At 38.9% G+C, this 27,175-nt stretch overlaps 2 protein-coding genes across 3 annotated transcripts; one reads left to right on the forward strand and one right to left on the reverse strand.

The window, feature by feature from the left end:
* LOC128232929 (uncharacterized) lies at nucleotides 1-2,714 on the reverse strand. Its single transcript, XM_052946735.1, has 2 exons — nucleotides 2,565-2,714; nucleotides 1-2,092 (listed from the first exon to the last, which is right to left on the reverse strand). The coding sequence occupies exon 2, from the start codon at nucleotides 2,085-2,087 to the stop codon at nucleotides 468-470; it is 1,620 nt and encodes a 539-aa protein (XP_052802695.1). The 5' UTR covers nucleotides 2,088-2,092; nucleotides 2,565-2,714; the 3' UTR covers nucleotides 1-467.
* Nucleotides 2,715-9,886: 7,172 nt separating this feature from the next.
* On the forward strand, nucleotides 9,887-24,945 carry LOC128233782 (ceramide synthase 4-like). Of its 2 annotated transcripts, none has more exons than XM_052947638.1 (11): nucleotides 9,887-10,075; nucleotides 11,689-11,942; nucleotides 14,835-14,961; nucleotides 16,289-16,395; nucleotides 17,296-17,353; nucleotides 17,958-18,008; nucleotides 20,406-20,498; nucleotides 20,931-21,059; nucleotides 21,375-21,481; nucleotides 22,359-22,518; nucleotides 23,597-24,945. In XM_052947638.1, exons 2-11 carry the CDS (start codon nucleotides 11,725-11,727, stop codon nucleotides 23,771-23,773), a joined length of 1,227 nt encoding a protein of 408 aa, XP_052803598.1. In that variant the 5' UTR covers nucleotides 9,887-10,075; nucleotides 11,689-11,724; the 3' UTR covers nucleotides 23,774-24,945. The 2 variants fall into 2 exon arrangements, with proteins under 2 accessions (XP_052803598.1, XP_052803603.1); XM_052947643.1 differs by having other exon boundaries at nucleotides 9,887-10,060.
* The last annotated feature ends 2,230 nt before the right edge of the window (nucleotides 24,946-27,175 follow it).

Below are 27,175 nucleotides of genomic sequence, written 5' to 3' on the forward strand. Positions count from 1 at the left end.
TTCCCATCGCTGCGTTTATTATTAATATACACTGTAGATGCGTGCAATATAATGTCCGCTACAAACATGCTGAAGTTGTACATCCGAAGATCAAGTGGTGTTCTGGATGGTGATGTGTTTAATTGTCTATATAAACTTGTATTTATATGAAAAGAATGAGCTTTAGAATAACGGTGAAAATATACAAATCAAATTATTAAGTATCATGCATAATAGAACAAACTATACAATTTTATAATATTCGTTTATACATTCAAACACTTTCACTTTATTGCCATGGTCATAACAAATATAAATTAATTTCGAAATTTAATCATCCTAGATGTGTATCAGTGAGATTAATAAAATACGAACAGGATCTTTTTCAATATCATCTCCTTCGTTTGACATGGTTATTTATGTTCGATGGATAGTTATTCTCCAAATAGTTCCAGGTTCTTCCTAAGAAATGGCTTGTGGTGTCGGAATTATGTCATGCATTTGTCCCACTTCCCACTGTGGACCTTGTATCCGGTCCAGCACCAGTTGTAGCTATATCCGTGTCTTCCACATGGGAATCCAGGCTGACAGCACCTTCTGTAGTTTTGAAACGTATCAACGTAGCACCAAAAGTAATCTGTTTTTGAGCTGACATCAAGATGGAGACCGCATGGACTCGTTGACAGACAATTTGTGTTATCCACGGTCTTTGTACCGGGGCTTCCGCAGTATTGCCATTTATTTCCCGAGTGACACCAGTAGTAGTTATTGCCTCGTCTTGCGCAAGCGTCTGTACAGCAGTAGTCCCACTTTTTCTTGGAGTAATCCGTGTAGCACCACTTATAGGAATAGCCATAGAAGCCACAAGGTGTATCCTCCCGGCAAAGAGAACTTCCAGCTGTCAGATAATTCGGGTTGTATTCAGAGCAAAGGGTGCCTTGTGTTCTACGGTCTTTGCAAAGGTTTACTTCTTTAGGATAGTTGGCTAATTCGTCAACCTTTTGCAACATTCCCGTAAATGTTGTCGGACTGTAGGGGTTCAACGGTTTTGAAATTGGAAGGTTAGAACATTTAGTAAGACATTGTTTCATGTTGTCAACAAACTCTCGTTTCAGGTTGCAGGTGCAGGCATTTCCCAAAGTTGACTGGATCATTTCCTGTGCACATTTCTTTAAATGTTTCTTTCTACATTCTGCCATGAACCTATTGACATAATCTACTGTCATTCGTGCTTTGTAGCTATCATGACAACAGCAGCATACGGATGTTTTCAGAAGACAGCTGTATAAGCAGCCTTGTAATGTCTCAGTATCCATACATTTACCCATGCACTGGTTATCACTGATTTGTTGCTCCATTTCCATTTTCATTTTAGCCATGTCACGTGCTACAATTAAGGACCTCTTTGAGATGTTGAAAGCTGCGTCGATATTTGAGGGTGGCAATGAATAGCATCGATGCGTTAAGACGCGAATGCCTGCGTTACGCAATCTTTCTCGACTGTTGGTGTTTCCTTCCTCAGACATGTAAGGGAGAAAATAGCCCTGAGTTGTGTGCGCAACGACCCTATGCGGAACACTAGCATACGGCTCAGAATTAAAGTAGTTTAAGATCAGCTGCACGCACTGTTCACAGGGCATTATCCAAGAGTAGAGCAGTACCAGCGTTGGTCTCTGCCGAAATCGGTTGATATAGTTGTTCCAGAGTCTTTGCATGTGCCCCAAAGAGATATCCTCAGCATGAATCGCGTCCTGAAGCTGCGGTATGTAGTCTGGCCTTGAAGCTACATAGTTTCCGAAATCAGAGGGATTGCTTGGAGAAAATGGTTGAGTGTTATCTATGACAGGTCGATAATCGTTCGTTCCGACGTGTGGATAAACATAGAGGTTCAGATTGTTGTTTTCCGGGTTGCCCAAGAGTAGAACTCCGAACTGAGTTTGACCGCATGACCGCTGATGATAAAACAAATCAATAACATTCTGAACCAAAGTTGTCCAGAACTCGTCGGTGAATTCGTTGTCGTGAAGAGACTTATAATCAAATGGTTCTTTTGCCAAAGATACTTTGAAAAATATCAAAAGCAAGAATTGGGGCCCCAGTAACATCATTTTGTCTGAAATATGATAAAACATAGATTTTAGTGCAAGCATGTTTTGCATGTATACCCAGGGAGAGGGCATCACAGTAATATGGCCATTAAATTGAAGCTTTTTTATGTACCATAATGTGACCATATTATTTCGGTATCGACTCAAGGGGCTTGATATTTAGAGAACCAAACACGTTTTTCTTTCGCAAAATAATGCGTATATTTTACGTCCGATTTCAGTTGAAATACAGAACAAAAATACAAACTTCTTTTACTTTATTTGTTATAAAGTTTTGATTATATTTTTTTTATAAACGTAATCAGTAAATAATACGCTTTCAACTGACACTAGGCATCAACACTTAACACTATCGCAAATGGCTAAATGAATGGCTCAATAAATGGCTCATATTCGAACAACGCATATCATGTTATCATTTAATAAATTAAAAAAACATGTATTTAGAGCAGTTAATAAAATAAGAATATTACTTACTGGTACTGTAGGCCCTAGTCCTGCATTGCAGCCCTCAAGGATCAACCTCTGTCCGATTTCAGAAAAGTAAATACTTATATATGATTATATAAAGGATGTCCGTGATACAATCAGTTCCGCTGTATGATGGTATCGTATTCCGAAGATCCTAGAAATTTAAAATTTCCTTATGTGTACTTAGCTTATCACAGGAAACATTTGCTGTCGAAGTAAGTGCTATGTAACGGAAACAATGAGTTTGACATACTTAAATTATCATTTTACGAAATACAATTACTATTCGAAACTGATATTATTCTGTTTTAAAGACGCACTCTTACTCCCAAATAAGATTTACCACAATAAATAGAATTGTTTTAATACACCAAACAGTGGCGGTTCCAGGAATTTCTAAATCGGGGGTGGGGACAACTTATTATAAACATATAAAACTTTTTTTGAATGCATTATTTAAACATATAATGACATGGAATTAACAAATAGACAAAAATTAAAAAAGTTGTAAAAACGGTTTATCTGTGAGAGTGCATCTTTAAAAGCCTTACATGAAATAGACGTCATTTTCATATTCACCAGGGAGACAGACCTTTCAAAATCTTTCAACTCGAGCAATACGTTTGTTTTTTCCAATTTCTATCTCTATCTTGGATGACCTGACTCTAAAGTTTGCAAAATACCTTCTTCCCTCTCGGCTCTGAACTACATGATTCTTGGAAATGTTTGCTCTGAATAAAGCACATGATATAAGTTTTCCATTACCATTCAACAGCTTCTTAAATGTATTTTATACATAGATAACATTTTTTGTTCATAATTTTGTACAAATGCCTATCATGGAAGATTTTGCTTGGTATTTTAAGGTATTTTAGTACATAGTATGAATCAGCAATCCAACTTTCTTTCTTTTTCACTTTTTTTTAAAAATAAATTATTCTATTCAAGAGCATTTCCAAACAAGCTATCAATATTAGTTGACACTAGTCTATAGAAATACTTTACAATGCTTATAACTACATCAACATACAGTGGGAACTTGAAGCTGATTCCCGACAACTGTTATGTTTGTTGCTGTTTTGTGAACACCTAGAGCATATTTCAAAAATCGTATATGTAGCTTTTCGCAAGGCATTTTACTAGTAAGTTTTAAAATGTTAAGTTTTGATTTACAAGGTCATGAAGTAACGATATGAATAGTCCCCAATATTTTACTAGCATATAATATGACAGGTTCAACAGTATGGTGGGGTAAAGTTTGTCAAAATGTTTACAAACATGTCGCTTAAAATAAGACTTCAATGCTCTTTTATACAGATTAATCTGACAGAAAGATAATTTTCCAGATGATGAGAATAAAATTCCAATTGTTTATGAAGAAGAGTAACTCATGAAGGCCTCATTTGAGAATGTAATACGAGTTATCTCTCTTTACACTAGGAGACTGAGCGTTAAGGTTACACACCACCATTGTTATTCCCTATATAATTCAATGTAAAATTATAATTTTTAGACAACATTTAAAGGCATTTCGAGCGAATGCAGGCTATGATAACCACATATATTCTTAAAGTACAAGCTTTAAATTACCTTTTAAGCCAATAAAAAAGGGGGGTCAAGTTATTCCTAAGAAAAATCACTCCACTTGAAAAACAAACTCTAAAAATTGCACCGTCCGCCATGACAGATCTTCCAAAATGACCTTTCAACTATAGGGCAGCGGTTTATGCTTTAATCTCTACTCTAAATGATAAATTAAGCAAGAATAGATACTTAAGGTATAAAAGTTTCAGGAATAATGATAGTTTTGATTCACAGTGTATTGAGCATGTGAAAACATGTCTATCAATCATAAGAACATTTTTTTTTATTGAGAATTTTCCACACAACGGAAGTACATATGACGTAATGGTGACGTCATTCCTTAAGGTCATATGTAGTACATGATGTTGTACAACGAAGAATTGTAACTCATGAAGGCCTGTTTTGATTATGTGATACGAGATTATCTCTCTTTACTCTAGGAGACTAAACGTTTAGGTCATAATTTTTTTAGGTGGTACATGATGTTGTATAACGAAGTAGAGTAACTCATGAAGGCCTGTTTTGATTATGTGATACGAGTTATCTCTCTTTACTCTAGGAGACTGAACGTTTAGGTCATATTTTTTTATGTAGAACATAATGTTGTATACCAAGAAGAGTAACTAGTGCAGGCGTGTTTTGTTCGTGTGATACGAGTTATCTCTCTTTACGTGCATCAATTCATGCACCAACTTTTATGGTATTTATTAAATTATTACCACATTTAAATGTTCAATTTTGAAATATTCGAAACCGCAGCCGGCAAACAATTATGTCCCTGTTTTCTTGTTCGACACGAGTAATTTTTGACACATGGTCTTCATCGGTCTGTTACAAATTAAACATGCATAGCCCTAGGTCACGAAAGTTTCTCTGAAATAATTGTTATATTATGTTTAACATCACAACGTACGGGGTAAAAGACGAGTTATGTTTTGTCACACGTGATCGATCATATATTTCTAGATTAGACCCTTCCCGTCGCCAACAGCGGGTAAGTGAACTATGTATTCCGTAAAGTCAACGTAGAGCTGTGAATTGTTGTCAAAGTAACACGGGTCATTTTTCGGAGTTGAAAAATGACCCCGACAACATTTCAACACTAAAGTTTGACCAAAACAGTCGTTGTATTCTGGTCCGATTTAAATTTTGATTAGTTATGGGGTCGTGTTCAACTGTTAGTGACTTTTGAGATGAACGTATGAGATCGACTGTCCGAAGAGAAACATCCAATGAGCCAATTGTTTAAATCTGGTTTACATTTTTGCCGCGTTTGGTCATCGTGAGCCAAATTGTCTATTGACTTGTCATTATTTATCAAATTGACAGAATTAACCGATTAAATTATTTGAAAGTGCAAACTAGCCTATAGATAACCTGTTGACATCTCCAAATTTCATTGAACGCCTGCATGTGGCCATCGAGGGACCTAGCGACCCCCATAAGCATACTGAGAACCACCCCTCAAAAGCATATTGGATAGCGACCCCCATAAGCATACTGGATAGCGACCCCCGCAAGCATTACTAGTTAGCGACCCCTATAACCATACTGGATAGGGCCCCCGCAAGCATACTGGATAGCGACCACCATAAGCATACTGCATAGCGACCCCCATAAGCATACTTAATAGCGACCCGCGCAAGCATTACTCGATAGCGACCTCCATAAGCATACTGGACAGCGACCCCCACAATTATACTGGGTAGCGACCCCCACAAGCATACTGGATAGCGAGCACCACAAGCATACTCAGTAGCGCCCTTCACAAGCATACTGGGTAGCAACCATCACAAGCATACTTGGTAGCGACCCCCACAAGACTACTGGCTAACGACCCCCACAAGCATATTTGATAGCCCCAACAAGCAAACTGGGTTCCGACCCCCACAATCATAGTTGCTATCGACCCCAATATCCGCGACAATATAGCGACACCACAAGCATACTGGGTAGCGACACTCACAAGCATACTGGGTAGCGACCACAATAAGCATACTGGGAAGTGACCCCACAAGCATACTGGAAAGAGACCTACGCAAGCATACTGGATAGTGACCCCCACAAGCATAATGGGAGAGCGACACTCACAAGCATACGGTGTAGCGACCCCCATTAGCATACTGGGTAGCGTCCCACACAAGCATTACTGGGTAGCGACCCCAATAAACATACTGGAAAGTATATAGCGACCTCCATAAGCATACTGAATAGCGACCCCAACAAGCACACTAGATAGCGACCCTCACAAGCATACTTGGTAGCGACACCACAAGAATACTGGGTAGCGACCACAATAAGCCTACTGGGAAGTGACTCCACAAGCATACTGGATTGCGACCCCCACAAGCATACTGGATAGCGACCCCAACAAGACCCCAACAGACACAGTGGGTTGCGACCCCACAAGCATAGTGGCTAACGACCCCCATAAGCATACTGGATAGCGACCCCCAAAAACTTACTGGGTAGCGACACTCACAAGCATACTGGATAGCGACGCATCAAGCATACTAAATAGCAACACCAACAACCACACTGAATAGCGACCCTCACAAGCATTCTTGGTAGCGACCCCCACAAGAAAACTGGGTAGCGACCCCAATAAGCATACTGGAAAGTGACCCCACAAGCATACTGGGTAGGGGCACCCACAAGCATACTGGGTAGCGACCCCCATAAGCATAGTGGATAGCGACTCCTACAAGCATTCCGGGTTGTGACCCCCACAAGCTTAGTGGATAGCGACTCCCACAAGCATACTGGATTGCGACCCCGCACAAGTATACTGGATAACGACCAACACAAGCATACTGGATTGCGACCCCCCATAATCATACTGGATAGCGACCCCACAAGCATACTGGGTTGTGACCCCCACAAGCACAGTGGGTTGCGACCCATCAAGCATAGTGGCTAACGACCCCCATAAGCATACTGGATAGCGACCCCCAAAAACTTACTGGATAGCGACGCAACAAGCATACTGGATAGCGACGCAACAAGCATACTGGGTAGCGACCCCCATAAGCATAGTGGATAGCGACTCCCACAAGCATTCTTTGTTGCGACCCCAACAAGCATGGTGGCTAACGATCCCCATAAGCATACTCGATAGCGATCACCACAAGCATACTGGGTAGCGACCCTCTCAAGCATACTGGGTAGCTACCCCAATAAGCATACTGGAAAGTGACCCCACAAGCATACTGGGAAGAGACCCCCACAAGCATATTTGATAGAGACCCACGCAAGCATACTGGATAGCGACCCCTACAAGCATACTGGGAAGCGACACTCACAAATATACTGGGTAGCGACCCTTATAAGCATACTGGAAAGTGACCCCACAAGCAAACTGGGTAAAGACCCCCACAATCATATTTGGTAGCGACCCCCACAAGCATACTGGATAGCGAGCCTCACAAGCATACTGAGCAGCACCCTTCAAAAGCATACTGGGTAGCCACCCAAAAAAGCATACTTGGTAGCGACCCCCACAAGAGTACTGGCTAACGACCCCCACAAGCATATTTGATAGCCCCAAATCGGAAACTGGGTTTCGACCCCACAAGCATAGTGGCTAACGACCCCCATAAGCATACTGGATAGAGACCCACGTAAGCATACTGGATAGCGACCCCCACAAGCATACTGGAAAGCAAACCTCAAAAGCATACTGGGTAGCGACCCTAATAAGCATACTTGGTGACACCCACTAGCATACTGGGTAGAGACCCCCATATGCATACTGGATAGCGACTCCCACAAGCATATTGGACAGCGACCCCAAAAAGCATAATGGATATCGACCCTCATAAGCATACTGGATAGCGACCCCCACAAGCATACTGGATAGCGACCCTCATAAGCATACTTGATAGCGACCCACATGAGCATAGTGGATAGCGACCCTCATATGTATACTGGATAGTGACCCCCATAAACATACCGGATAGCATCCCACATGAGCATAGTGGATAGCGACGCTAATAAGCATACTGGATAGCGACCCCCGAAAGCATTACTGGATAGCGACCCCAATAGGCATACTGAATAGCGACCCCCATATGCATACTTGATAGCGACCCCAATAGGCATACTGGATAGCGACCCTCATAAGCATACTGGATAGCGACCCCCATAAACATACCGGATAGCATCCCACATGAGCATAGTGGATAGCGACGCTCATAAGCATACTGGATAGCGACCCCCGCAAGCATTACTGGATAGCGACTCCCATAAGCATACTGGATAGCATCCCACATGAGCATAGTGGATAGCGACGCTCATAAGCATACTGGATAGCGACCCCCGCAAGCATTACTGGATAGCGACCCCAATAGGCATACTAGATAGCGACCCTCATAAGCATACTGGATAGCGACCCTCATAAGTATACTGGATAGCGACGCCCATAAGCATACTGGATAGCGACCCCTGCAAGCATTACTGGATAGCGACCCCCATAAGCATACTGGATAGCGACCCTCATAATCATACTGGATAGCGACCCACATGAGCATACTGGATAGCGACCCCCATAAGCATACTGGATAGCGACGCCCATAAGCATACTAGATAGCGACGCTCATGAGCATACTGGATAGCGACCCCCGCAAGCATTACTGGATAGCGACCGCAATAAGCATACTGGATAGCGACCCCATTAAGCATACTGGATAGCGACCCTCATAAGCATACTGGATAGCGACCCTCATAAGTATACTGGATAGCGACGCCCATACGCATACTGGATAGCGACCCACATGAGCATACTGGATAGCGGCCGCCATAAGCATACTGGATAGCGACGCCCATAAGCATACTGGATAGCGACGCTCATAAGCATACTGGATAGCAACCCCCGCAAGCATTACTGGATAGCGACCGAAATAAGCATACTGGATAGCGACCCCCATAAGCATACTGGATAGCGACCATCATAAGCATAATGGATAGCTACCCCAATGAGCATACTGGATAGCGACCCCCATAAGCATACTGGATAGCGATCCCAATAAGCCTACTGGATAGCGACCCCCATAAGCATACTGGATATCGACCCCACACGCATAGTGGATAGCGACCCCCACAAGCATTACTGGATAGCGACCCCCATAAGCATACTGGATAGCAACCACCATAAGCATACTGGATGCGACCCTCACAAGTATACTGGATAGCTCTCGAGTGACGACGTCAATTCAAGCCTTATCGAAGAATACGGCTCCGTCTCAAGGAAACTTCGTTGTACATGAACTGACTTCTTTCATGGTATAAGAATGTATTTGTAATTCAGTTTGAAATAGCAACCAATTTATTAATTTTGAAAACAATATTTCAACCAAAATAAAGATGTTGATTAGGGGCAAGAACTTCCATTCAAATTGTGATAATCTTGTGATGCATTATTTCATTGGTTGATGTAAGACATTAACAACATCAATATGTCATAAACAGCATCAAATATGTCGCGAAGAAAGCATCGAAGACACCGAGGCAGTGTTCTTCTAACCAAAACGGAGGCAATATCGCAACTATTTCCCGAGTAAAGACTATCACCGAAATGTGAATATTACCAAATGATATACGTATAATACACTCATTATGACACACCAAATGTATTAATATAATTTTATATACGCCTTATGCAGAGGGCAAGTTGGTTTAATTGACTTGAATTTATTGAAACGAATCACAAGGATGAAGCGAAGATAAACAGTCTAATGTATGGAAAGGTATTGAAGCAAAAATGCATCTTGAATCATAGGCTGACTTACACTTTTTGCTTTCTCTCTTGATTTGTAATTAGAAGTTTCATTCGTGCATATCCACCGGTCCAAAGTGATATTACACCATATGTTAACGATTGTCGTGTGACTGTACGGCGGATATTTCAGACGGTATATAATGTGAGTTGTTTTACAGTGAGTATTGAGTGTTTGTAAATTAAACTTGGTTAATGAAATACTAAATACACTTACAAATGATGCATTATCACGAACTCACTGATGTACATGACAAAGGTGATCTCATGTTTACACTGGCGTAGCTCCATGTAGGCACTATAGGTGATCTTCAAAACTGGTGTTTCTAAAAAATAATAATAATAAATCCATTTAAACCTAAAGAGGTAGAGCGAATATACCTCAGGTATAAATAATAGCAATTCTTACGTTGTAGCGTTACATTTCTTTTCTATTCGAAGATATAGTGGATAACGCCCATTAGAGCATCCTACATTTAGAAAATGGCAATTACAAATAACAAACCGCGCCTGCACATCAATTCTGGTGTAGCTACGCCCATGACTTTATTTGCCGAAATATGATGCTGATGTTCCTGATTACAATGTTTAAACGTAGAACTTTAGAACCATGTAATAAAGGATTCCATCCAATACTCCAATAAGTGATTGATAGATGTCTTATGACCAGGCATTATTTTGGTATCAATTAGGGGTTATGTGTAAAGCAAGAATATGTTGAACTAATACTTGACATCATATTACAAACATGCGTTTCGGTCATGAACTAATTTCATGTCCCTACTTCAGATATATAATAAGTATCAGAACTATCAACTGCACTCATTGTATCTATATTTTCGGTTATAAATTTTTCCTACTACATGTATATATCTGCAATCATTGACTTTTTAAATAGGCTGTTGGGGGGGGGGGGGCTGAGGGGCATTACATTTTAGCATTATTGTTAATGGAAACATTGGCTATTTAAACTAGCGTACTTGTGGATCGGAAACTTTCATGATATCGTGTTATTCTTTCGTTATTATTTCGTTACTATATTGTGTATCGAATTTACTTAAGGGATTACTTTCAACAACTATAATGGAACGTCAGTTTAGCTAGAATTATTGCATATGAACAGTTATTTGGCAGGGAATGGCAGGTTGGGAATGCTGCCCTTGAACTGCTGTCTTTGCTATTGTGCAGCATATGGATAAAAATGAGCTTGTAACACACATGTTGCACTGGATATTGTATTTAACTATAACTGTATAGGTTGGACACATCAACCTGAACGAATTCTTATTCTAAAATAGTGTACTTTGTGGTTAGCCACACTTAGCTTTGTTGTTAAAGTGGCACTCTTATTCAAACTCAATGCATACACATGTATAACAAACATAAATTTTGAGTGATAAACCTTTAACTACTTACTAAATAACGCATTTATGGAAACTATTCATTACTGATAACGAAGATTTTAACTATGTGTGTAAGGTAGAAATACCGTGTTTTATGCTCATTTCTTTCAAATTCAACACGGTATCCTTCATAAGAACCATTGTTTTCGACATTAATTCATCTTTTTTTTGAATGTTGAAACAATATTATTAATTGTGGTTAATCGTGTTTGGGAGTAAGGGTGCATCTTTGCTAAACCTGATAAAATACCATTACTGGGACACAAACTATGCATTTATCAATTTGAAATATTTCACATAAAATGAATCAGATGTCGATGTGTAATAAGTGCCGGAAGACTGATGCTGTTTGAATATATCTGTATTTCAGAGACTGTTGTGACGCAATTCAAAAGAAAACTTCGGAATGATGTCAAACACAAGCATTTATGACAAGTTGTGGGATGATAGTATTTGGTTCCCCGTTCGATTTCATCACGAGGATGGATCTGTTGACACCGCATTGGGCTGGTCACAATTGGTGAACAAACCCGGTACCAACACATATTATCCAAAAGTCCACGACCTTCACTTTGGAATTCTGGTCGGCGTCGTCTTGGTGATAATAAGATACGTTCTAGAAACGTAAGTATGGCTAAGATGTTTTATCATATTCATGAGCACTGACTGAATTGTTTATCATGGCAGAACTTCAACACTGGTTAACAGACTTACTGAGAGACACACAGACAGATATATGAACAAGCAGACTAACTGATAGAGAGACACAGAGATGGATATACGAACAAGCAGACTAACTGATAGAGAGACACAGAGATGGATATACGAACAAGCAGACTAACTGACAGAGAGACACACATATGAGTATACGAACAAGCAGACTAACTGACAGAGAGACACAGAGATGGATATACGAACAAGCAGACTAACTGATAGAGAGACACAGAGATGGATATACGAACAAGCAGACTAACTGACAGAGAGACACACATATGGGTATACGAACACGCAGACTAACTGACAGAGAAACACACAGACGGATATACGAACATGCAGACTAAGAGACACACAGGCGGATATACGAACAAGCAGACTACCTGACAGAGAGACACACAGATTGATATACGAACAAGCAGACTACCCGATAAAGAGACACACGGATGGATATACGAACAAGCAGACTACCCGACAAAGAGACACACAGACGGATATACGAACAAGCAGACTACCCGACAGAGAGACACACAAATGAATATACGAACAAGCAGACTACCCGACAGAGAGACACAGACGGATATACGAACAAGCAGACTACCCGACAGAGAGACACACAGATGGATATACGAACAAGCAGACTACCCGACAGAGAGACACAGATGGATATACGAACAAGAAGACTACCAGACAGAGAGACACACAGACGGATATACGAACAGACAGACTACCCAACAGAGAGAAACACAGACGGATATACCAACAAGCAGAATACACGATAGAGAGACACACAGACTGATAAACGAACAAAGACTACCCGATAGAGAGACACACATACGGATATACGAACAAGCAGACTACCCGACAGAGAGACACACAGACGGATATACGAACACGCAGACTACCCGATAGATAAACACACAGATGAATATACGAATAAGCAGACTACCCGATAGACAGACACACAGACGGATATACGAACAAGCAGACTACCCGATAGAGAGACATGCAGATGAATATACGAACAGGCAGACTACCCGATAGATAGTCACACAGACGGATATACGAACAGGCAGACTACCCGATAGATAGATACACAGACGGATATACGAACAAGCAGACTACCCGATAGAGAGACACACATGCGGATACACGAACAAGCAGACTACCCGATACAGAGACACACAGACGGATATACGAACAGGAAGACTACCCGACAGAGAGACACACAGACGGATATACCAACAAGCAGACTACCCGATAGAGAGACACACAGACGAATATACGAACAAGCAGACTACCCGGTAGAGAGACACACAGATGGATATACGAACAAGAAGACTACCAGACAGAAAGACACACAGACGGATATACGAACAAGCAGACTACCCGATAGAGAGACACACAGACGGATATACGAACAAGCAGACTACCCGATAGAGAGACACACAGGCGGATACACGAACAAGCAGACTACAAGACAGAGAGACACACAGACGGATATACGAACAGGAAGACTACCCGATGTAGAGACACACAGACGAATATACGAACAAGCAGACTACCCGATAGAGAGACACGCAGATGAATATACGAACAGGCAGACTACCCGATAGAGAGACACACAGACGGATATACGAACAAGCAGACTACCCGATAGAAAGACACACAGACGGATATACGAACAGGAAGACTACCCGACAGAGAGACACACAGATTGATATACGAACAAGCAGACTACCCGATAGAGAGACACACAGGCGGATATACGAACAAGCAGACTACCCGACAGAGAGACACACAGATGGATATACGAACAAGAAGACTACCCGACAGAGAGACAAACAGATGAATATACGAACAAGCAGACTACCCGACAGAGAGACACAGACGGATATACGAACAAGCAGACTACCCGACAGAGAGACACACAGATGGATATACGAACAAGCAGACTACCCGACAGAGAGACACACAGATGGATATACGAACAAGCAGACTACCCGATACAGAGACACACAGACGAATATACGAACAAGCAGACTACCCGATAGAGAGACACACAGACGGATATACGAACAAGCAGACTACCCGATAGAGAGACACGCAGATGAATATACGAACATGCAGACTACCCGATAGAGAGACACACAGACGGATAAACGAACAAGCAGACTACCCGATAGAGAGACACACAGACGGATATACGAACAGGAAGACTACCCGACAGAGAGACACACAGATTGATATACAAACAAGCAGACTACACGACAGAGAGACACACAGACGGATATACGAACAAGCAGACAACCCGACAGAGAGACACACAGATGGATATACGAACAAGAAGACTACCCGACAGAGAGACAAACAGATGAATATACGAACAAGAAGACTACCCGACAGAGAGACAAACAGATGAATATACGAACAAGCAGACTACCCGACAGATAGACACAGATGGATATACGAACAAGCAGACTACCCGACAGAGAGACACAGACGGATATAGGAACAGGCAGACTACCAGCCAGGGAGACACACAGACGGATATACGAACAAGCAGACTACCCGACAGAGAGACACACAGATGGATATACGAACAGGCAGACGTATTAACAGAAAGACACGCCGACATATATAAAACAAGCAGACTATCCGACAGCGATACAGACTGATATTGTGGACTTTTAGTGCAATTTTTGCATTTGTATCAATTTGGCAGGGGCAACGCTGAGCTTAGCAAAAATATATTATACTAGATACAGACGTTAACAAATTCTGCGTGGCATTATTTTTCAGGCTGCTGATAATACCCCTGGGATACAAGTTAGGGATAAAGAAAAAGAAGTTAGTATACGTGAATGCTATACCTTCCCTTGAAGAAGTTTACAAGACGAAGAAAAAGCCAGATGACAAACAGTGTATGGTAAGCCGAGTTCGGTTCATAGTTCATAAAGGCTTCCTCTTTTTATGTTGACACACTCGATCCAATGAGGGGAATCTGAAACGCGATAGCCTATTGTTTGAGCGTTCGCTTAGGTGCAAATGGTCGGTTGTTCAAATCCCAGCCACGTCATACTGATAGATGTTATGGTATCAATAGCTGCCTTTTAATTAAAACAATTAAAGTCGTGACGGCGTCACGTCGGAGATAAATTCCCCTAAAACAAGCGGTATCCTGAAATCCGGTCCTAAAACAAGCGGTATCTTGGATTCTGGTCCTAAAACAAGCGGTTTCTTTGATTCCTTTCCTAATACAAGCGGTATCTTGGATTTTGGTCCTAATACAAGCGGTATCTTGGATTCCGGTCCTAAAAACAATCGGTATTCCGGAAGTTATATATCAGAAAACATCAACGTGTTATTTCTTTACTGACAACTTTACAGTTTATTGTATTCAGAAGGGCAAGGTGAATAATAAGATGAAGATCTGATCATGTGACACTCGGAACTACTGCGTCTTTATTGAGCCAGCTAAATCTAGACATTTGCGCTTTGTTCATGTTTGACAGTGAACGAGGCAAAAACACGCGTATTACTAGTGCCCATGCAGTGGAAATAATTCTAATTATTAGATGAAATATTTGCTGTACAACAGTGTAGCTTCGTTTCTAATCATTGATTGATGTTCAGTAAACATGCTAATTGTATCTATAAAACATGCTTACCTGACGTTCCAAAATATTGCATGTGAGTCTTCACTCAAGTGTTTAACATCTACGCTGATAGCGGCCAGGGGCTGGTGATTTTGCAGAAATATTTTTTTGAAGTCTGTTTCAGTGTTTTAATTTCATTTTATTTTGCAATGTAAAATTGCAATATATTTCACAGAGTGAGCACCAAAGGCTATAACAAATAATAATATACTTCTGGTGTTCACGAAGTGAAACATACTGCGATTTTTCATTTTATTTTATGCCACAAAAAGATATAAAATGACATTTAATTGTAGTATTTCGGAATAGCGCGCCAAAGTGTATGCAAACTTATTGTCATATGTCGCTGTTTGAAACCAAGATCCTTTACCAAGGAACGCTGATGACAATACAACACTAAACAAGAGACATATATACATCGTCAAAAGATGGTAGAGTTGTAAATCGGGACAAAGATTATGAAATCTTTTATATGCATTTCAGTGATTGTTCATTGATCATGAGTTTTATCAGTGAAATGATATTTCACTGTGTCATTTTAGGCTCCCGGGCCTGTTCCTGTAGTTTTTATTGTTGTACTATTATTGTGTATTACAGGGCTTGTCAAAGCAGCTGGACATGCCCCTTAGACAAGTGCAAGTTTGGTTCAGAAACAAAAGGAACAATGACCTGACACCACCAATTAAAAAGTTTTGTGATAATGCGTAAGTTGTTTTTGTCATTCGGCTAATGAAGTATATTTGTGAAAAGGGTGTAGAAAATATGTGATATTTTGGCAAATGTCATTTCTATATAGCTGTGTGGTGATCCCCACTGAGAATTGACATATCTTTCAAAAATGTCATTGGTATGCCCCCAATTGATGAGCTTAGTGTCGCCGATTTGTCTATCCGATCGTCCGTTCGTGCGTCAGACTATTGTCCGGCGAATAATTAAAACTTCTGGTGGGATTTCAATGGAATTTGTAACATAGCCAGGGGGTATACGTTAATATAAATAAGTGCAGTGCGATAACGACATAATCCTACCTTCAGTCGTTGCTGAATTAATTTCACATTGACTTTTACAGTATGCATTATTAAGATAGCTGCTTGTCCGGACAATATCTTAAAAGGCAATGTAGATGTTTAAATGAAATTTGGAATACAGATTGATAGCAATGAAAGAATGCCCAGCTCACAAGAATGTTCATCCCATCAGTTATATCAACTCCCCTTTAGCTTATTATTATAATTACATGTAATTTTGTCAAGATTATCACTCAAAAAGTCCTGAGGTATTGACTTCAAACGCAATATAACATAATGCGATATATTTCATTGAGAAATGCAGTGCACAAGAACCATAATTGTTTTTGTACTTGAACAATAATTGCCATTCGTTCTCCTTTATAAATTGTTTTTGTCTTGAATGCATTCTTATAATTCCCCCGACTTTTGTGTCAGCCGCGTACCAGTATCACTGTGCCTGCTTTCACGTACTATCATTCCCTTTTTAGTAAAAAATAAGTTGTTGTTTTTTTTTTCTTTTCTTTTCGAAAAGTATGTTTGTTGTTTTTAATTTGTCTTGACTTTTTTCAATATGTATTAATACTTATGTTTCAGATGGTCATTCTTATTTTACACGTGTTCATTTATTTATGGGGCGACAATTCTTTGGAATGTATGTATACATTGTTGATTTGATTAATTTACCTTTATCATTTCAATTTCATTAATATATAAGGTCGGTTAAAGTATTTATAAGACTTACATTCGACATACATCTTAACATGACGTAAGAAGTGGTTAATAATCTTCAAGCAGAATACCAGTCTGCTTATATCCCTATATGATTCACTTTAATGATACCAGTGGGATAAAGTAAGCGTGTATGCAAATGTAACTGTTGTTCAAGATCAGTTACTTAAAATAAAAAAAATGTAAATGCCTAATGTTGCCAAAATGGTACCGTCTGTGCCAGAGTTGCATTGCTATGTTGAGCTGCATCTTGTCACCCAAACTATAGACATATGTCGTATCATGTACATCGAGTTACTTTCCCCGATAGTGTATATTTGTACATCATATTAAGTCAGCATAGCAAACCGTTCTGTTATTCAACTTAAACGTCCTGTTTGTGTAATGTCCGAATCAAGTGATTGGAGGTTTTGATTATGTGGACGTTGTTTGTTTTTACAATTATCAGTGAAGAGAATCTACTTGAGAACAGATAAGGTCAGTAAAATAATATATATATATATATATATGAATGTTTTATTTTACAGAAGTCATGGATATGGAGAACAAAAGACTGCTGGACCAACTGGCCAAAGCAGGTATGTGTGTAAACAATGACAGTGTTTTCCTACCATATCTGGCAATGACCACGTTTCCATCCATTTAAAGATGTCGTTTAAATACAATGACAGTTGTAGTCATACATTTTCTGTTAATCGACATGATGACAGTGTTGTCATACCGTTTCTCTCAGTGAACACGTTCACAGTTTCGACATGCCATTCCGAAACTAAAAACGTTGGCAGCGCTGTCATGCCATTCTAACAGTAAACACGTTGGTATTGTTGAAAGTTAACCAGACTGCTCTTGTTTTATGAATATTTTTTCGAGGCTTCACTGGAATTGTGTTTTATTTCAACGCCGCAATAACATTAATTTCAATAGCCTAGAGCCGGAGTTCTTACCTTGAGAGATCAACAATGCTGAAAATATGAAAACCGCGCGAACGCCTAGCAGAATTTAACTCCTACTTTTCCGCTTTAGTTTGATTTCAGTGCATGAGAGAAATAATACTGGAGAACTCAGCTCTTCAATTTACCTGTTTACCAATTCACTACATTGTTTTGTGTGCCACTGCCTTTAAAGGGACTGTACACCAGATTGGCAACAAAAAAGTTTTTTTCTGTAACGAATCTCAGGACAATTATTTAATAAAATGTTTTACTCTTTGATATCATAATTGTAAAAACAAGAGCTGTCACAGTATGTGACGAATGCCCCCGAATGTGACATTGACCTATGAACAAGGTCAGTACATGAAAAGTTAAAGATCAAACAAATATATATGGCAAGTTATTTTAAATTGCCTCTGAACATAAAAAATACCACCCATACTTCCTATATTCTTATGTCCTTATATTCAGCATTCCATTGTGAATAAACACAAAGTGTATCTTTCACCTTAGAGGTAGGGACATGGGTCTTGCACGTGACACGTCGTCTTGGTATGTCGAACACATGTGGCAAGTAATTTTAAAATCTGTCCATACAAGAAAAGGTTACAGCCCGGACATAACAACCAATACTCTGTATCCTTATATACTGCACTCCATTGTGAATAAACACCTAAGTGTGACCTTGACCTTAGAGGTAGGGACACAGTTCTTGCACGCGACACGTTGTCTTGGTATGTCGAACACATGTGGCAAGTTATTATAAATTCTGTCCATACTAAGGTAAAGTTACAGCACGGACACGACAACCTATACTCTATGTCCTTATATGTAGCATGCCATTGTGAATAAACACTAAGTGTGACCTTGAACCTTAAAGGTAGGGACACAGTTCTTGCACACGACACGTCTTCTTGATATGCCGAACACATGTGGCAAGTTATTTTAAAATCTGTCCATACAAGGTAAAGTTACAGCCCGGACACGACAACCTATACTCTATGTCCTTATATGCAGCATTCCATTGTGAATAAACACCTAAGTGTGACCTTGACCTTAGAGGTAGGGACACGGTTCTTGCACGCGACACGTCGTCTTGGTATGCCTAACACATGTGGCAGGTTATTTTAAAATCATGTCCATACAAGGGAAAGTTACATCCCGGACACGACAACCTATACGCTATGTCCTTATATGCAGCATTCCATTGGGAATAAACACCTAAGTGTGACCTTGACCTTAGAGGTAGGGACACGGTTCTTACACGCGACACGTCGTCATGGTATGCCGAACACATAAGGCAAGTTATTTTAAAATATGTTCATACAAGGGAAAGTTACAGCCCGGGCACGACAACCTATACTCTATGTCCTTATATGCAGCATTCCATTGGGAATAAACACAAAGTGTGACCTTGACCTTAGAGGTAGGGACACGGTTCTTGCACGCGACACGTCGTCTTGGTATGCCGAACACATGTGGCAAGTTATTTTAAAGTCTGTCCATAATATTCTGAGTTATTGAGTCGGACGGACGTTCGGACGGACGGACGGACGGACGGACGGTGCGATTTTAATATGACCACCTTCGGGGGCATACAAAACATACCAAAATGTTAAAAAATCGAGTCGGAGTTCGAACCGGTGTCGCCAAAAATGCAGTCTAGTGTTGTATCCACTGTGCTACGAAGGCTTACATTAAGCAGTTGAAATATTTAAGTTATATACCTAACATGGTCATCGCGTGATAAAATTGACTAGCCAATCGGGCATAAGGAATGAATTCTACTAGATAGACATACCCAGTTATCTTTTTTAATGGAAAAATACGAAAAAACTGCGAAAAAATAAAATAATTGTAAACTATGTGGTACTTCAGTTTTTATTTTTCAATGCATTGTACATGTCGATACCAAGTTTATTTTAGTTTTCGACAGTTTTCGCTGTTTCATCAATTCGGAATTTATAGCCCCTTTAAAAGCAGTTGCATAAGCAGTGTGATTACTATCTTAGTACTCATGTATTCACCCATTCTCCTATCCAGCACGTGACGACTGACCTATACTGGTACTACACCGTGGAGCTGGGGTTCTACTGCAGTCTGCTCTTTACAATATTCACAGATCATAAGCGAAAGGTAATTCTAAACTTAGTGTACAGTATTTTTTGTTGTTAGATTGATGCTTTGTGATCAGAGGACACTCCATCAGACATCATAGAAACAGGTTCGCACCTAGGATATAGTTTTAACAGTAGACTTGCACTATCGAAAGTCTCCCTTACGTAGATAAATTGTTCCTGGGATTCTTGAGGCCCCTTATTCCCCACTAGTATTATTACTCCAAACTGATATTGCAGTTCAGAATGGTTGAACCTGCTAAAAAATCGGGAATCGAAAATTAACCCTTAACACGATCGGTCTTCACCAAATAACCACCAAACCTATGCTAAGACACAGGGTTTTTATATTATCTTAGTTATCGTGTTGCGTTCTTGCATCTGAGTAATCCATAACCCTTTATGCAAAATGTATGAGAATAAAACAAGACATTTTTAATCTATAATACAGGACTTTAAGGAAATGACAATGCATCATCTTGCCACCATTAGCCTGCTCTACTTTTCCTGGTTGGTCAACTTTGTCCGTATGGGAAGCTTTGTACTCATCATCCACGACATTGCAGACCCCTGGTTATCGGTAATTACTTTCAATTATGTTTTCATATTTGCATGTACGTACAATTCATTGAAAATGGTGCCTTCTGAAATTGCCAAAAATAAATGTATGTTTTCAGTATTCCTGTTTCTGTCTGTCACAAATATATTCAACTATAATAGTGAATATAGATTGTGGTTACTTTGTCGGTAATTTTGTTATTAAATGTAGTAAATTAATGCACTGTCATGTGTTATGATTTTCAACATTGAATTTCAATGTATGTACTTCAGTCATTTAATTTACAAAACATAAATGATGTCATGTCATTCCACACAATATACTGTTTCGTTACAGCTCGCCAAAATGGGAATTTATCTGAAATGGGACTGGTTAAAGAACGGTGCATTTGGATTATTTGTAATACTGTGGTTTATTACAAGGACCTTCGTATTTCCAGGCTGGTAAGGGTCACCAATTTTTTGAAGAATAAATATGTTTTATCTATATAGTCTTATAATTTTATAAAGCTCTGTGGCATCGCTTTATATTATATTGTCTGATTTTACCATTTAGCGTGACAGGTGTTTAGGGCTACAGGGCGAATTCTGTGTGTCTGTCTGCCTGTCTGTCTGTCAGTAAGCATTTCCTGCTCCTGACTCTCGCGTTCACCCACACAACTCGGCACAACCCGGCACCAGGAAATGGTAGAAATCAGCCGCCTTCAGGTGTTCATACATAAGGCCTAATAGTTATAACATTGTTGAAGTTGTTGCCTAATTTTTAAGAATATTTGGCAGGCTGTGTGATGCAATCTTTTTGTTTTACTTGTATCATTCATTTAGAATGAGTCCATATGCTATGTTGCCATAGAAAGAGTTTTGCATTGAACGATTTTCATGATCGAAAGCGATGGAAACTCTAGTAGCTTAAATTGCAATCCAAATCCTGTTGAAAAACACAGGGATTACGGTCAGACAAACCAAACCAGCGACAGACAACGTCCAAAGACATCAAACATAACACAACTATATGTAAACTCCGCAAATAAGGCATTTCATACAGGACTTTTATGGAACTGGATTACTCGAAACATCTGATAACTGGAGGTTAAGGCCGTACACCGGTGTCCTCGTGTTTTCGCAGTTTTATTGTAGTAAATGTTGGGGTAAGCGCCTTGTCAAGGTCATAAAAAACAAAGTAGGAACGCATTGCGGGGTTAAACCAACTTAAGAGCACTCAAAACAACGCCTGTTGCAACAGATATAAAATACGTGCAAAATCAAGTAGTTTCTGTATTTAGCCTCCATTTCTTCAATATGTACTTACAATTTATTTTAGGCTCATTTACTCCACCGCCATTGAAATATTCCACTTCATCGATGAGCCGTTTTTCGTGTACTACTTCGTTAACGTATTCCTGCTCATTCTGCAAGTGTTAAGCCTGTTGTGGTCCTGGTCGATAGGGAAAATAATCTACAACACTCTGTTCGCCGGAGGGGTAACTATTTAACTTCCTATTTAGCTCGTATTTCTTTCGACTAAACAAAAAAGTTGAGGTATCTTTCGGCCAAGCCTTTTGTCGTTATTTACATAGCTATTTTCGTCGTACGAAGAAATTAAAGGGGGGCAAACATTTGAAAACGTTTTTTAAGATATTCACATGGTCATAACACTCATTAATGAAACGATAATTAATTAATGTAGCAAAATACCCCCCTCCCCCTCCAGCAAAAAAAGTATAACTTAACATGGTATATGGATTTGACGTAATCCCACTTTATGTGAAGATAGTTAAATATGATTCATCTGTATATGTTGGAGTGCAATTTTGGTGATCTTCAGAAACAGTGTGTGTATACCACGTGGTTAATTGCGTCATAAATGCTACGTCGAAAGGCAATATTTTGCTTCGAATGAAGACTTCAAACAAAGATTTATTCATTATTTCTTCGCCATTTTAAATGAAACATAGCGCAGTCTACGACGCGCCTTCGGTCTTTTACCAGAGTTTGATTGAGACTAAAGTTTCTTAAAACATTTCGACAAACCGTTTCACAATACGGCCGTCTGACGGAGCAATGTCAACACATTATTTTGGAAACAGGTTTGTCGAAGTGTTTGATGAAACTAATCACCTCATCAAACTTCGGTAATAAAACGAAGGCGGGGCTCTGTAAACGGTATAGACTGCCCTTTGTTTTATTTAAAACGCTGTAGTAAAAGAAAAGTTATCTTTGATTTAAGTATTCATTTTAAGCAAAATGTTGCCTTCAAACGTAGCATATAAGACGTAATTTATCACGTGGTATACACACACTAAGAAAATACAGCAAACAGCAATTGCATGATCCCTTTTACTACTGACACTGGTTTAGCAAGCAGGCCTCGGTTGGAAAATAGACTTACTGAAATATACGCAATTGCACGATTTTTGGTGCATTCGGTAGAATCGATATACGTATATTTAATGAACAGAAACTTTGAAAATCTTCGATTTTCATTGGCTCACACAAAATGCATTAAATATGTATTGAGTGCAGATGAAATTGATAATAATCGTATTGGTTTTTCTTCAGGCTGAAGATATTCGGAGTGATACTGAAGAGGGCGATAGTCTCAGTAGCAATGGCGACTTGACCCAGAACGGGACAACCAATGGTGTTGATGGTAGTGTCACGTCTGCTGACACAATCGGACATGTTAATGGAGCAAATGCTACTTCTAAAGTATCGAACAATGGAGTGATCAGTTAGATGCTTATGAAATTTAGATGTAGAATATGGACGAATGGAATGAAAAAGCATGAACATCAGGGTCTGAACTAGGAGTGGTTTTTAAATTGTCGGTCCCATGCTAAACCAAATACATGTATGATGGTTAGTGGAATTTTATGATATGTTGTGTGAAAACATTTAGGGTCATATACATCACCATAGTAATAATTTGTGCAGTTAAACAACATAAAAACCTCGATCAACGACAAAGGAATGGTGGTTATAGAGTAGAGATTGACATAAATAATGTGTTTCAAAAATAGTTCCATTAGGAATGACTGAAGAAGATCACTATTAGTACAAATATAAACAATACTAGGCTACACATCTGAAACCAATACTTGCTTATAGAAGAATGTTTACTTCAATTGCTGCAATTTGCATAATGTGTCAAAATAACGAGAGCTGTGTTCACTGGAAATACTCAGTTGAAGTTGGACTGCCGTATTTATGACTTATGTAAGATATGCAAACCCGTTTTTGCTTCCAGTATCTCGAGTGTAATATTTCATTTTTTATGTTTTGACTTGACAATTAAGGCAATTTGATTTATTAATTGCACGAATATCGGTGAAAATTCATGTCTGAATTCATTGATCTTACAATATGTTATCGTACACTCGTGTAAGAGGATTTAACCGTATATATTAATGTTGTTTTAATGTTGTTTTATTATCAAGTGCATGCCACTTGTACGAATTATGCTGCAAAGGCTTTCCCAAGATCAGGGTGCTTTTTTGTTGCCAATATTTCTTTATATAATTTACGTGTTTTTTTTTAAATACTGTCAATTTTTAACATTCCAAAAATAACTTAACGCAAGAGGTGTTTTTTTAAGAATTGTGCTTTTAAAAGCGTTGTGGAATCGACGCCAAGAACATTTCACATACTCGCGTGCTTAAAATACTGCTTTCTTCACTAATATACTACATCATTTTAACGTTCAATTAATTTCGATCTTTTTAGATTAGTTGTTGTATATTGATATTACAAAATATTTGCCTTGCCATTTCTTGTCACTTTGTTTTAAATTATTTTTTTTAGATTTTTACTTAATTTAACTTCGAAACTTATATTTAACCATTATATATAATTGTACAAGCATGTCAATGTTCAAATATGTTTTGAATTGGTAATAAAAAGAAAGTACATTTTGGTTCACATATTTCAATTAGAATTGTATACCATGGTATTTATTAGATCCATTTTGGATAGGACTTCATATTATTTATTAACTCAAAAGTATTATATTCCGTAACAATGTGGAATAGTTCATATTTACAGTCAAGCCTAAAGCTCCACTTGTTGATTCAGCAGATATTTTCCCAATTAAGACTTATTAGCCAAGTTTAACTACACACATATATTCATAATTTAAAACACTATGATTCATGCGGATGAATTCATTTTATGTTCGCTTCTTCAATAAAACGTGGGCCTATGAAGACAAAAAAACGCTTTGAACACAAAAATGCAAATATCTTTATAAAATAGAAGCAATCCTTACGCACGCACGCACGCACACACACACACATACACACACACACACACGCACACACACACACACACACACACACAGCTATGAGCAAACACATATTGATGAAAACAATATGTACTGCTTTTAGTTTGATATGATTCACAAATGATAATTGCATGATTATTTGCTCAAATAATCATTGAGAATCTTTAACAAATTCGTTATGTGGGGCTATATAGTGATCATACTATAGAGGAAACCCATCCGTCCGTCCCTCCGACCCGAGTTCATGACTCGTCCATATGTGTGCCATTCAATGTGAGATTTTGCTATAATTTCTCATTCGACTTTAGTCAAGTCACAGTTTTATTGGCATATTGAATAAGAACTTTGCAATACACAGAACTATACGAGCTGACATTTACTGATCACAAAAATTGAGTGTAATACAATTATTCAACCGAAATATGACCTAATTTTATAACATTTAATTGTAAAAACTAAAACGAAATGTATGAACACAATTATACGAAGCGATATATTTAAAACTGCTAAATGCGTGAAGTTAAGTATTTCTTCTACATGTAGCAAATTATAAAATAGTATCAATATTATTCAACATTTTATCATAATCACAGGTTAAGACCAGTGCATATACACCCATTCCCGTAATACCTCGGTCTATATTGTGTGCGTATGTCCCAATAATGAGGACACATTTGCAAGTGACCACCATGATAAAGACGTGTCGCGTGCCACAACCGGGTTTCTGGTTTCAAGGTCAATGTCATTGCACGCCAAAGAACTTTATCAGTTTTGCTGTATAAACCTAACTGGTGGTAGTTGTTAATGTCCGATTCATAACTTTGTCATTCAGGTTGAGTTTAGTCAGAATTTGGCATATTTGATTGCAATAAAATGTCACCGGGTTGCGCGCTACACTCGGTTCTCCAGATTCAACATCAAAGCTACTGCGCCATTGTAAGTTTCGACATATAAGCCTTCCTAATAACAGTGGTTTGTGTCCGTACCTTAACTGTCAAGCATGGATTATTTGCATAAAAGACAACGATAAGAATGCAGAACTCGCGTTCTTAAGTTTCAAGGTCAAGGTCTTTGTGTGGGATGGGGGTGAGTTATGTGCACTTAAACTTCACTTTAACACTTTGGCTTTATTGATTGTTTTGGTTTGATCTTGTGGCAAATAAGAATATGTTTCCTTCATAAAATCTCTAAACATTAATCATGATTTTAATTTCAATATTTGCCTGATTCAAGCAGTAATATCCTATTTTAGGGTAGTCATACCTTCAGTAATAGCTATAGCTTAACTTGTGTTACTTCTATACAGACATTATGCAAACAAACAGATATGACGGAAAGACAGATACAAACATGGCTGAGAAAACGAAAGGCAATGGATTCTCCATTACTTATAGACAAGTTTGCGGAATGCAGGTATGGTACCTTGATTTTCTATCAGTACCCTGGGATTTTCATAATAAAGTTGACATGTAAACAAGTTGAATAAAACAATATCTTATTAGATTTAGTTTAGTTTATACCTAATATTTCTTTTTGCTCGATTGTGAAGGACGCTGATAGCGTATAGAATTACTCTGGTGTCCATTACCTGGGTGGAGAGGTCATAAGAAAGTAACCATATTGAGAATTGAGCCCCCCAACCGTTTGGGTGAGAGGCACCCATACCACTGGACCACTTTCACCTTCTATGTCATATATTTACAGTGTAATTATTCCGTGACGTTATAGTGTTGTCTTCGTACCATTGCCTCCATCGCGGTATGTAATTTATTTTGCAGCTGGCTTTTTTTTCTTTTACGCAGTTGCTGGAGTCGCAGGCTCAGTTATTTTGTGGAATGTAATGTGTTTTTTTAATAATC

Source organism: Mya arenaria, chromosome 1 (genome assembly GCF_026914265.1).
Source record: "Mya arenaria isolate MELC-2E11 chromosome 1, ASM2691426v1".
In the NCBI taxonomy this organism is placed as follows: Eukaryota; Metazoa; Mollusca; class Bivalvia; order Myida; family Myidae; genus Mya; species Mya arenaria.